The 14,191-nt window shown below is 36.6% G+C and overlaps 1 protein-coding gene across 5 annotated transcripts in view; it reads right to left on the bottom strand.

The window, feature by feature from the left end:
* NBAS (NBAS subunit of NRZ tethering complex) overlaps positions 1-14,191 on the bottom strand; it is a 183,475-nt gene that overhangs the window by 138,023 nt on the left and 31,261 nt on the right. For 4 of the 5 annotated variants that reach the window (XM_054821998.1, XM_054821999.1, XM_054822001.1 and 1 more), the window contains exons 17-21: positions 13,271-13,422; positions 12,243-12,377; positions 11,897-11,975; positions 11,037-11,141; positions 10,608-10,744 (exon numbers count right to left, since the gene is read on the bottom strand). In XM_054821998.1, the coding sequence (XP_054677973.1) occupies positions 10,608-10,744; positions 11,037-11,141; positions 11,897-11,975; positions 12,243-12,377; positions 13,271-13,422 (608 nt within the window). The remainder of the gene's footprint in view (positions 1-10,607; positions 10,745-11,036; positions 11,142-11,896; positions 11,976-12,242; positions 12,378-13,270; positions 13,423-14,191) is intronic. The other variant, XM_054822000.1, reaches the window with a different exon arrangement.

Below are 14,191 nucleotides of genomic sequence, written 5' to 3'. Positions count from 1 at the left end.
AACACCCCACTATGGCTTATAATTTCAACTAAAGTTGAAAGTTTATTGCTTAAAAAAAATGCTTGCTGAGAAAGATGTCACTCAATTCAAGTTCCCAGGTTTTGCTCTCTTTGTTTGACAGTTGCTTTCCTTCCCCCTTTCCCCTCACCTCCAAAATCCATCCAGTGAGGAAGCAATCTGCAACTCTGCCTCCCTCTGCCTACCTTACTCAACAGAATATGATAGAAAAAGGTTGAAAAGTACAGAGACAAGCAACGTGAATGACCAAAGGTAAGAAGTGTGCGATCATCCTTTCTGTGAAAGCCAGAGCACACTGAAGAATCCTAGAAGAAAGAAAACAATCAATATGCTAAGATTGATATAAAATTGTTTTGTTTTTTGTTTCTCTTAAATAGGAAATGAGATTTCACTGTTTTTACTTCCTACAACACTGTAAACACTGATGACACTAGCAGGGCCTCATTTAAAATAAACAGCAGCAGATACTCTTTTACACCATATGCAACTAAGCTATTAACTACTCACTGCATGACATAGAAGATAAAACACCATGTATTTGGGTTCAAAAATAAAAAGAATTCTTGGAATAAAGTGTCATGACAGTCTACTACATCTAGAAAATATCTAATTCAGAAATATTTGAGCCTCATATTACAGATACTTGAGAAATTTCAGGTAAATGTTGCAATGTGCTTGCCTGTACTTATTTTTTTCCCTTGGCAACTGCTGTTGGCCATTTGCCTCCTGGCCAAACCTACCAAAACCAATCTCACGTTTCAGCACAAGATTTTGCAGGAATGAAACCTACAGTTGTCCAGACACATCAATTCAAGAAATACTGTAAGTATACTTCAAAAGTTTTTCATAAAAGCTTATTAACAGACTTTACCACAAAATACTAGAGGAGAAGACTTTCCAGTTCATAGGAAAGAATCGTCATGCAGTGCAATCTTGACTGGAAAATGTCTACTCCATCTTTTTTCCCTTCTCACAGCAGGAAAAGTTAAATACTTTCAGTGACGTGTATGGATAAGTCACGGAAAATTCTTTTAAAAGTATTTTCTGCTCTGGCTCAATTTGCCATTTTAAAAGTCTTCAGGTTCACCATAGGAATAAGTTAAGAGGGGAATTTAAGTTGAGAGGGGAATTTTAGATTTTTAAAGCTCTCACCAAGAGTCAAGCAGCACTCAATAACTATCTTCTCTAAATGCTTAAAGAAAACAACACAAAAAGACAACAACTGCAAAATATCTCATCCGATCAGAAATCAGCAATTACAGAAAGTCAGTCTTAACAGATAAGTTTCTTGCTAAGTTCACAAAAAAAAACCCAGAAAAAACCCACACCACTCACCTTCTCAACAGTGCTAAAAAAAAAAATCTGTAACTCCCTCCTGCCCCCTACATGACTGCATCAAACTGTCCTTATTTTCTTTCCTCATTCTAAAGAGTTCAGAAAAACTCCTTGTATTTGAATTCAAACACCAGAACTGGAATGAACCAGTCTCGACTCCAGCAAAGAATGGGAGATCCTGTACCCGAGTCCTTTATAAAAAGGCAAAGAAATTATTAAAACGCTGTATTTATCTCAACATTTATTGCAAGGTTTTTTCTTAACTGATAGTTATGTTTTAGTACGGATTATTTTTTTACCTCAAGTTTCCATTATCAGTAACTCCAGTGACTCATGCAGAAACAGAGAGCAACAGAACGTTGGAAAAGTAGCTGTTAAAGTGGAAGCAAGTCAGTTGAGAAAGATTTCAGGCATCAAAACACCATTGCAGTCTGCAAACTCAAAAACATAACTGCAGATGAGACCAAGAAGAAAAGAGAGATACAGATATGAACACACATATGCAAAAAGGTAGGGCTTCCATTTTTCTACATCTGTGCAGCAAATCCAGCTGACCTGGGGCACATCAGGACCACTGCATACGTCCTGCACACGATATTTAAGTCTACCTGGGCTGGAAGTGGTGAATTCAGCAGGCACAGGTAGCTTGCCGTATACACAACAGGCATTCTATGCTACTGCATCCAGAATTCATTAGTCTCCCTGCTTATGCTATGCAACTTTGTGGTCTTGTTCCAGAAACTGAAATCCCACATAGGTCAGAGACATGTGCAGGGTAAATCTGCATTACTATGTGGTGGGTAGTCACCCGAAATTCCAGGCGTGGGGCAGATCACTACAGTCACTAAGGCAGGTGGCCTTCTTTTCCAATTAAAAGAAACTACCAGCTGTGCCATACCATAACTCTACACAAATACTAGAGGTTTGTTGTTTTGGTTTTTTTTCCTGAGCTACTGCTATCCCCATCCTTTACCTGTCTGTCTTTTCTTTTCAACAGTAGAATAAATATGATTGGAGCCCAGCAAACTGACAGATTACGGAGGTATTCAACTCTGTTTCTTCCAAAAGAGCTGACTTTTCCTGTATTGCTCTTTTCACTCTATTGTTTACGCTGGCTTGGCAATTCTTCCCATTCTTTCCTTTGACAAAAGAGGTCCATGCTATTGTAGTTTCTGTATCCTACCAACTGCATTTATTCAAACCTGCAGATTATTTTTCTCTCCAAGGACAGGCTTTCAAAAGAGGAAGGTCTAATTCAGTTTTAAGGTCAGAGTCCAATTATTTCTATTACCAATGGCAACTGTGTGGTGGTTTGGTTTTTTTTTTTTTTTCCCCTTCAAGCATTTCATACAGCAGGCTTGTCTTCAAGACTCATCTAGTTGAGGATTAGAAAATTAATTTTTTTTGAATCTTGTAAACTTGTGCACATTGAATCCAGACTCCAAGGCAAAAAGCAATTTGCCCCAACACATTTATGAAACAATATATTTTTGCTGAAAGACATGCACATTTTAAAAAAACAGGTCTGGGGCTTTTTCTAAAAATATTTTGGGAGTAGGTGAATCTTTACTTTTTTTTTTAATCATGTCTCATTATCACAAAAAATAATGTTATAAACACTAATTCTGCATTTGAAAGCTTGTGTTACATACTAAAATGTGTTATGTTCAGAACTGTTCAAGTAAGAGGCCAAGTATTGATCTGTTAGAGGTGAGAAAGCTATATATGAAAGTTACTGAACTATAAAAATGGTGTTTCCATCAAATGGTTTTGTTATCCACTCAAAATGTTTTTGAAGAATGTGCTTGATTCCAATTTTATTAAATTTATTTTTTAAATTATCTCAAATTTATGTTTTGTGGTAAGAGGAATATAAAATCCTGAACCTTCAAATATTGTTTCCCCCTGGTAACACTTTTACACTTACCAGAATTTATTATTTCCATATTTTACTGTAGGTGGATTGTAAATTATTTTAACCTTCACATTCGAATTAGCACTTCCATAATCCCACTGCATACAGATATGGAGGCATTAAAAAAGTAGGCTATATATAATAAATATAGTTGTATAATGCAGGATCTGCAAGGGAAGTTTTATAAAATATTCTTTTTTAATTTAATCCAGAATCTCATTAGTCCAAAGTCTGTATCTTCTCAGAAAGCAATAGGGAAATCAATGCCAGTTTCTGTTGCTCTGCAAGTCTTATGGCTCTGAAAGAGTTTTATTATGTCACAATTATTCTGTAACTGAGGATGAAATATACTAAGAAACACATCCCAGACATGTAGTCTTAAACAGTTATGATATGTATTGCATTTTTCATATTGCATGAAAACATTATTTTCTACCATTATAACAGTTTACTAGTGAATTAGTAAATGCAACTACATAACTGATTACATATATTTGTAGGTTTCCAATTATTCAATATACGTGATACAGAAGCAGCGGGCAGACAGAGCAGCTCTTCATTTTCCAGGAATATCCATAGGACATGTGACAAATTCATCAAGACTAAGTACAGCTGGTGCCTAAAACGGAGTGCCAGAAACACCACATGTTTTGGGAAAACTGATCCGCATACACCAGTGGAAAAGGTATCTCACCTGCTTTTGGCTGTCACAGTTAAGTACCCTTCCGAATTCCTGCTGTGCACATTGTGATGACAGGTCTTTTGAAGCAACTCTGCCACCAGAGGAGAAAAGTTATATCTGATTTCCCATAAACAAATCAAGCATTGTTTTGATGATGTCGTTAACCTTTAATAGAATTTGGGGAGAGGGGAACTTTTTCCCCTCCTAAAACAACCTAGACTGAATAATCTAAACGTCAGAAAAGTCAAACAACATTAAACAACAACAGTTTAGAAGCTTGCTATGTTTTTTTTTTCTTGATGTATACAATTAAAATTGTGAAGCAATAGCTTTCACAAAATCAAAATGGGCTATTTTAAAGACACAGCTGAACTCTGAGTAAGATGAAAGCTGTCTGCCACCATATAGTGAAAATAGTCTTTCAGAACTGTACCTTTATAAAGCATAATGAATGTTCATGGAAGAAATTTTGTTCTAAACCCTGTAGAAAGGTGACAAACAAATAAGACAATGGCAGCAATACACTTTCATGAGAAGACTGGAGAAGGTAAGCCAAGGTATAGTTCAGTATTATGCAGGCAAAAGACACACATGGTGGGTGAAGACGGGAGAAGTCAGGCATGAACAAGTCAGAAATACCAAGAAAATCCTGTTAATGCTCTATGAAAAAACAGCACAGGTATAGCTCAGCTCACATGCTATAGGAAGGTATGCGAAGGCTGCTACTGGCCAGCCTGAAACCTTCTCCATGCTGAACATGAGCACCTGAAGGCTGAGAGCTGTGTCAGTCCCCAGTCTCCTTGGTGGCCCTCTGCTGAGCTCGCTCCAGTTTACTGATGTCTTTCCTGTACTGGGGGCCAGTATTCTAGATGCAGTTGAGAAAGTGCAGTAGGTAGTCTGATTGCTTAGTGTCCTGGCTGTGCTTCTGTTCATGCAGGACAACATGTTGCTGGCCTTCCCTGCTGGTTCATGTCCTCCTTGTGCCCACCAGGACTTCCAGGTCCTTTTCAACAGAGCTACTTCCCAGTCAGTCAGTCAGTCTCCAGCCTTCATTGTTGCAAGAGTTTCTTCAGTTGTAGGAACAGGACTTGGTATTCGCCCTTCTTGAACTACCCAAGGCTCTTGCTGGCCCATTGCTCCAGCCCGTCTAGGTCCCTCTGAATGACAGATAGCTTGGCTCCAGCATAGCAGCTCCTCTGAAACTTCCCTCCTTCCTTGGTGACAGCTCATGTTCCTCACAACTCCCTCATGGCTTCAAGTTCTCATTCCCCTCTTCAAAAAACTGCTCACGACTAATACCTATGGTGCTTTTGCCAGCTCACTTTCTGCAGCAGCCTTCTGGCTTCAGTGAGCTGCTCCTGCTGCTTTCCCAGATCCCCACATAGGCCAGTTTGTGTAAGAGCTTCTATTCCTCCACGCCACTGCTTTTAACGTTTACAGGGACCACAAGAACCTTCCCTACTCCTACCAAAAGTCAATCCATACAGAAACACAAGTGCCATCATGACAAGTTAATCTTACCCTCAAAAGTTACTTTTTCTACTTCATAGTGGAAGGTAAGATCTGAGATTTATTTTTTTTCCCCCAAACACATCCTCGAAACTACAAGGAAACTACAATTAACTACATTGACCCTTCTACCTCTAAACTGTTTTTCTTCTTTCCCTTAGTGCAAAGGAAAAGAAGTGCATATAAGACTTATGCCCTTCTTATTTATTTCACTGTAGCACTATACAAATGAATTCAAACAAACAAAAAGAACTGACCATGGAAATAAATTCTTTTAACATGAACACTTCTGAACTAAAAACAAAAGCAGTTCAGCTTCAGAAAGAAGAAGAAAAACTAATACGAAAAAACAAGGACTATATATTAGACATTCTGCACACATGCAGTCATCAAACCTATTTACATATACATACTAAGAAGAGATGAGCTGAAGCTGTAAGAGCTTTATGGAAACTGCAGTGCCACAGGCAATAACTAAAACCCTAGTTCAGGAGAAGATATCATTATGGAAAGGCAAAGTTAACTGCTTATGAACCTCTTAGTTTAACTGTGCAGTATTTATCTATTCATAGATGAAAGTCTACTACGTAGAAATTTTCAGGCTGTAAAAGCTTCGTGAAGTTTTTAGAAGGTATCTCAACTCTCACCCCAGTCCATCAGGCAAATGGAGCTCATCCACAACTCTCCCCTAAAAATTCACTTTAAGCCATGACTGAAAAACAGTATTTGAGAAAGTTAAGGAGTGAAAAAGCAGAAACATAGCAACTTTTTATATCTTAGAGAAAAGATTTTTACTGCTAGTGTAATGTGCAATATAGCAGACTTATGGCTGTTGAGGGAACCATCCATTTGAATTTCCCAGCTTCTGTGAATGGTAATGTTGCAATATCGCAGTCAAATGTAGAAAAAAGGATAGGAAAATTAAAAGAAAAGGAAAAATACTCTGGTTATGTATTTATAATGGTGGTAAAGCATTAATTTTCCTCTGAGATCACCTTTGAAAACCTGAGGGCGACAGTCTTAACTATAGATTAAGAACACTTGCTGTAGCTATTAAAATAGAGATTAGAAAGAGCTATCATCTCCTTTGAATACCTAAACTTTTACCTTCACTCTAGTTGTCTTAACAGATGAAGTCTATACATCTGATGGATCTCTGAGAAGGAGTATGAATCGCAATGACTAAGAGAGAGCAGAGATTCAGGAGCCATCATTATAAAAGAAGCTGAGAAATAATACAAAAAGAAGTAGGAAAACATTACAATCACAATTCTGCAAAAAACACGTTACTAAGTAACATCAGTCTATCACAATACCAATTTGAAGCCAACAGGCATGTAGAGCCACCGATGCATCTTAGTATTTCAGATTCCTTCGCAACTCCAGGAGCTTATATAACTTGTAGTCCTTTTCAATAGCCTCATGAATACATAAATCCTCTGCTCAGACATAACAAACCTCCTCCTGAATAGTTCTGAGAGCGACCCCTAAAGATGCTAAGCTACAAAATGCGAGCCAAAAACAAGAAACAAAAGGGTATCTACCACTTGAGACTTTTCACAAGCAGATACAGGGGAAAAAAAAAAAAAAAGTATATTTCCTAGCAACCTGGCCCAGAAGACAGAAGAAATTCTTCTACTATTTTTCCCCCCATTTGTTATGCCAACTCTTCCTTGACTGATAAGACCTTAAAATTTTTGTGACACAGGCCATCATAATGTAAATGACATGTACCAGTAACAAGAAAAACAACTGCTTTACATCTATAGAATGCACTAGCAAAACAAGCCTTTCTTTCACTAGGTACTTAAAATTTACTATCTGCAGCTGAACTGGAGGCTCCATATGAAAGGAAATGGCAGTTATAATGCAACCTTTACAAAAACATTTCTCATAGGTAATGAAATTCTTCAGATATAGCACTTCTATGCGCATTCATGTTGCTGGTGGTGTACAGCAAGCAATTGCATTTCAATGCTTTTGCCTTGGCAATAGCTAGAGGTGCCTATTTGTCCTACCTCACCAGTTCCATGCACAAACAAGGCAGCAATTGCTAGACAATCTCAAGTTTTTCTTCAGCCAGATTCCGCTATAGATGGGGGAACTAAGAGAACACAGAGCAATGTGGTGAATTTCCATACGGATGGGTGCCACCTCAGAGAGCTCCAGCTGGGCACCAACCCTCTTATCAAGTGCTCCATATACACAGACACAATATGGTCAACTCCCAGCAGTACTTCATCCAACGCACACGCAGGGCCATATATGAAGACCTAGAAGACAAACTACAAGGGTTTTTTTTCCTCCACCAAAGTCTTTTCTGCCTTCAGAGCTGTACACTACTCAGCAAGAGGTCCCAGCTGCAGAGGAATCAACAAGGCATGAACAAGGCATTCTTTAAGCAAGGCCACCAGGGCAGGCTGCACTCTTAACATGGGTGCTATCATGCACTTTGTCCATGTTAGTGGTCTCATCACATGCACCACAGCAACCAATTACCCTGTTGGAATCTCTTGGTACAGACAATTATGGCCTTAAATTTTCAGAAAAACAATGAGCTAAAAGAAATCACAAGAGATCTGTCTTTTTTGCAGCTGAAAGTAGAAAATCCTTCTGATATCCAGCATGCACTCTATTTCATAACTGCAACAGTGTGAAATTCAAAAAGGAAAACCAGACTGAGTCATTTACCTGACTCTGAATCCTTTAAAATTTGTCTAGAGTCCAAGTTCATGAAGACAGATTGAATCATTCTCACCCCTTATCCCATGACCACTGTAATTACAAGCTGCATAAGCTGAATAGACACTAAGTTATAATGCTACAGATTTTTTTTCTACCAATTAAAACATGGGGGGTTATATTTTTGCAGTGTTAAGAAGTTTATTAATTAGTCAGTACTTGCAACTTTTTAATATTATGTGGTAACAAAATAGTTTTGTAAATTGTATCATAACCTTGTTCAATCAGTTAATTTAAGGCAAATTATGTCTACATACTATGTTCTATAGAGAAGTAAACTAGACAGCACACTGATTTAAACTGGATTTCATAACAGCTACATATCTACAGAATGACAGTAATTCTATTCATACTAATATCCATTTAAAGAATAAATGCTAGAACTAAAAGTTCTAATAAACTCATTTAAAACGACCAAGAACTTCAATTCTCTTTGATTCACATGGATTCATTCTGATTCATATGAAAGAAGAATTGCCAGAATCTGAAGCTATTTGGACTGGGGAGAAGAGTCACCCCATTAAGAAAACCAAAACTTTTTAAATTAATAAGAAAATGTAACTTTGTACAACTTACGTCTACTTGATTAGTTATTTTTCTCATTAAGAGATATTTTCATCAATACATATTTAATGCTATTAGATCAATAGAGTTTATGGGAGTGTATTTAGCAATACTATGCAAGTAATCAGTTTTTTAACGGGGAAATAATTTTAGAAAAAGGTTAGATCAAGTATACAGTTCATTTTTATAAGTATGTGGGATTTGTGTATATAGGATTTGCTCTCATCCTCATTATCTAGTTGTCCAAAGACAAACATTTCAAAGACATAAAGTATTATCTGTTCTGCAACCTGAAAAAAAAAGCGTGAACCTGCACATCCCTGATCCTAGGACTGAAAAGTTCTGTCTGCCACAGGAATAAAGATTCAAACTACATACTTCCATTTTTCAGCAGCAGACAAAACTAAGTTCTTAACCCATAACTTCACATCTTTATTACTAGAAAGAACACTGGTGAAATGTTTTAACTGTCATTTTGCCTCTTGGCACATAAGTCAGTTTCTTAAACAAACCAACCGCAACAAAATAAAAAACTAAACCCAAGAACAACCAACCCCTCAGAAAGAAGGGGAACCTGTTTATGAACAGTAACAAAGTATCATAACCACATTTAAGAGCATTCTTCCCTCTCGCATTATAAATCTTACAAAAACAAAACAGAAAAATTGGAATATGTTTTACCAATTTAATAAATGCTGCAATAATTTCTCTTCATAGTCCTAACTGCTGCCTTGAAGAAAATAATAATACAAGTTTCACACCATAACTAATAACTAAATGTGTTCCTAATACTACCAACACAATAAAAAGGGCACTGGTAAGTATTAGATATCATGAAATAATGGCTAACCTGCTCAGAAAGGACAAAGCAGTAAGTATTACAAGCTAGGAAAAATGTCAGGGGAATAACTTGATGGGAAAAAACCCCCAAAAACAAAAAACCACAAAACTTTTCTACATGGAGAATTATCCAAATGGGACTATTAAAACTTTGAAGTGAAAAACTTAACTATAACGCTGGAAGACTACCCCAAAAAATTCTGTTAGATACTCCAAAAACTATCCTTCTGAAGTAAAACTTCAAAGTCCTATTGTAAAATATTAAATAACGCAATCTCCCCAATTCTTTATGGGCACTGAACAATATGCTTCGAAACTAATTTCATAACAAAAGCGTTTGAAAAACACTGTAGAAGCACAACTTTCTTTTAATTAATACACAGAACATTATTATGGTGTTCAAGGAAGACTCTCATGAAAATTTACACGAAATTGACAGTAAACTAACATTTTATGCTGCAATGAAAGAGTAGGAAAGTCTGGATTTAAAGCTTTTCATAATTCTACCTTACCAAGCTGCGTAAGAATCAGTAACAAGAAGATTAATGATTTTGAAGTTACTGACTGCTTAAGTGTTAAATTACATTTCAAAACAAATCCAAAACATTGTAATTGCTTCCTGGGAGCTAAACGCTTGTATTATTAATTTCCTAACACATGCTGTTATTACAAACCAATTACAGACTTTTACTTACACCTGTGAAAATCTGGGTAGTTTCAGGTCAGAAAAGGCCATGCTTCCTCTTATGTGTAATGAAGGCAAGAACATTTAAAGTCCTTACTTTCCTGATAATAACCAAAAGAGACCAAGAAGCTTCCACGAATGGCACAAAGTAAAGCAGAAAGTGAAGCCTGGTCAAGTACATAAAGAAAAAGCTGCTCTCGATTCCAGGTAATAACCAACAGTAGACTGCAATATACAGAAATTAATTTAAGCATTAACGTAAAAAAAATTCTGATTTTTTTTTTTTTTTTTGTTAATATCCATTGATGCATTCTTACCAAGCTTCAGGCAACAAGAAAGCATATTCATGTGGTGAAGTTGTCTCTGGAAAATTGGAGAGAATTGCCTGTCTGTGTGGAAGTAAAGCTGATCCGTGGAACGTGAACAAAATTTCCAGGGCTCTGACGTTGCTTTCCTAAAGAGCAAAACAGTTGCAGAACTAACTTAAGACTGATTTAGACTGAAAGTGAGCAAGAAATGTAAGCTTAGGTCATGCAACAAACATTTAACTTTAAAATTTTCTTTAGCAATAAAGAAAATTAGCTCAAAGTCACTGCATTTATTTATTTACAATCAAATAAATACACACTTCCACCTCTTAAATTTCCATTGAGATTCAACCAAGTTCAAAGAGGGGGAAAAACGCACTTAAGTGAAAACAGCAATCCCAAAACAAAATTACATTCTAGCAAAACAAATATTAATACCCGAGCATAAGTTCTTGCTGAAAGCACAATATTCTGATTTCTGAACTTCTTGAAGAATTCGCCATCATAGTGCTGTTCAGCTGCATGAGGCCCTCCAAGGATTTCCTAAAAGAACAAAAAACAAACCCAAAAAATCCCACCCACTTATAGAAGATTGTTTTTTATACAAGATTTACAAAAGCATCAAAAAGCCTACATGTTTTTTATCTTGGTATGAATTAGTACGAGATACATGTGGAAAAGCATGCTGCTTTTTTTTTTGTTTCTGTATGAAAAACACAGACGTATTTTTGATTGATAAGCTAAGACAATTTTCTGCCTTATTTAATTAGGGTTTAGACAACGTTAGTTATGAAGAGATGTGGTAAAAGCCATTACATAACTAGTGCCAACTGCAAAGTTAAAGTTAAAAAACTAAGCAAAACAGAGTTTGGCATTCCAAAAACTTTAACTTCAGTAAGCTCCTGGAAGAAAAACATTAATTAGAGAATCTGAATAAAACTTGCTAATTAGAGTGACAGAGGGAAGTAACAGTAATCCTGCATCAACTCCACATCCCATGTTGTTACACAACTGAATTCCCTGCAGACAGTATGTTCAAAGCAGGCTTCTGCCCAACTGTACCTCTGGACACTAGAAGCCAACCATTTGCAACAGTGAAGCAGAAGAAACACGGTAGCTTGAACAGAAAAGAGCTTACTTTTCTCAAGTGAGAGGCTGCAGCATTTCAAGAAGACTATAAACATTAATAGTACAATATATAACAAAAATAGATACGATGAAGCAATGAAAAAGTTACAGTAATACCTACAGAATGAGAACTCAGAAGAACTGCAGCGAGTTAAAAAAAGTTTCCTCACCTCATAGGTTCCAAGGCGATCAAGGTAAGTTAACAGCTTCAGCCTGCTACGGCAGAGTTCTTTCTGTTCCAGCGTCAGCCTGTGTTCAAAACAGGAATTTTCACACTTGCAGTTGATAATTTACATCATGTGCATATGAAGACAATGATTATACATTTTAATGACTTTGTGCACTAGAATATATCAAGAAAGAAAACCAAGAACTTTGACACAATATAATGCCAATTAAAATTTAAACCACTTTCCTATTACGAATAACATACATGAGAGTAATTATGTTCTTGCAACTGTGTAGTTATAATAAATGTGTAACTCCGAATAAAACATGGCCTAACATTTCATTTACTTTGAGAAGTTTACTGATAATAGCAGTTCTTGACACTTCTTGGCCTCTTTTTCCTTTCTAGCATCCATTTCTTCATCCGCTGACAAAAAGTCTTCATAGGGAATTTCAATGTCCACCTCCCCTGGTAAGATAAATCTGGAGGACAAAACCAACAATGTAATCAGTGTGGATACAAACAAGCAAAAATATGACGAACAAATTATTGAATAAACATACTAACATATCTTTCTATTTATGTTGACTAAAAATCTAAACTCGTATAGAAAATTATAATAGTAAGTTTTGCTGATGTAAAGCAGCACGAACTAATCACAAGCCAACAAGAGGCATAATCTCGTTTCCACCCCCTCCATAATACAAAATTAAAAAAAAAAAAAAAGAAAAACAAACCAAAAAAACCCACCAACCACAGAGCTACGATGCTTGTGAAAAGTTTCTAAATTCCATAGGCACTATTGGGATTGGCAGCATCTCTACAACATACAATGGTAACAGATGACTGCACAAAGGAAGAACAGCATGTTGTATTTTCACCACCAGGAACTGAATACTGAAGAGCATTGACTCCACATGTATGTCCTCACTGACCCACTGTATTTGCTTTGTTCCCTTCCCCACTTCAACAACAGAAGATCATTATAACAATTAAGACATACAATAAAATCCCTTTATAGGAGTAGCTGCAGCTTCCAGAAGAGGCAGGAGAAACAGATTCTCATAGAAAAATCGTGACATCTAAAGTTCTCTATGATGGAGAAAATAAAGAGCATCCAGAGAAGACTGAAAGTGCAGTACAAAATAAACAGTGATTTCACCTTTGTAAAAGGTAAAATGCGAACAGGTACCTTGTGGAAATACTTAGAAGAGCTTGATTCAAAGCATTACCTTCCTGTGTCCTTCAAAAGCATCTTAACATTCCATTAGTGGTTGATTAAAAAAAAGGAAAAAAAAAACAACACTGCAAAATTATTAGAAAAGACTTCATCCATCATTCTTTAAAAAGAAAACAAAAAATACTCTTCCCAAACCTGCCACCATCTTCTCCTTTTCCTATGGCCACAAGAGCCTCTAAGTCTGTGCCTTTCAAGCCATATTGAAGCAGTTTCTTAGCAGCATCCACATTCTCTGGAACTCTTTCCAAGCACTCGTGAAGAACCCATGCGCGCTTCTTAATTTTGCTCTGTCCAAGAACAAGAGCATAGGCACAATGTTATATGCTTCAATCCAAAGCAACAAAACTAGAGATGTTACAGTCTTCTAATGTGTTTCTTCCACTTTAGTAAATGTCAAGTTAATCTGATGACTGGCAATGTGCATCAACAAAAGAGGTGAGAAAACTACCCCACAAATGGTAAGCCTACAGTTCTCTTTATCAGTACATGGACTTAATTTTATTTGGTTAATGTAATGGAACTAAGCCTCTTTGCAGTGCTCTGCTAATGACTTTTTGTGGACTAGCAGAAGAGAAGTCTGATTCCCACCTGCAGAAAGCTAAGCTGCAACCTGAAGCTAACACATACAGCATACAGCCCACCAACAGAAAGAGAACCAAAGTATGCAAAAAAGCATAATTCCCTCAGAGTACATGTGGCAGAAAAGGGCACAGAAATGCCAAAATATTTAGCACAACTTTCACAACAACAGGAGCAGAAGTTATTATTTGTATTCCCTAACTAGTATCACTCCTCCTCACACTAAACAAAATGTGACAGTTTTGGGCTAAAATGCAGTTGTTACAGATCGAGGGTATTCCACAATATCAAGCAATTTTCAGTATCAACTTCTTCACATGCCAATAGGATTCTGTGACAGAAAGGACACACCAGGTCACAAAAAATTATTGGCCTTATCTGCTGATCTTCAGTTGAGATTACATAGCACATGGAGAATGGCTAAATGTAAAATCTTATTTTGAGATTAAATTATTATCTGACTTGAAACAAAAAATT

The sequence above is a fragment of the Grus americana genome, chromosome 3, assembly GCF_028858705.1.
Source record: "Grus americana isolate bGruAme1 chromosome 3, bGruAme1.mat, whole genome shotgun sequence".
NCBI classification, from domain to species: Eukaryota; Metazoa; Chordata; class Aves; order Gruiformes; family Gruidae; genus Grus; species Grus americana.
Note: the sequence above shows the minus strand (reverse complement) of the source record. Positions and strands in the feature narration are given on the sequence as shown.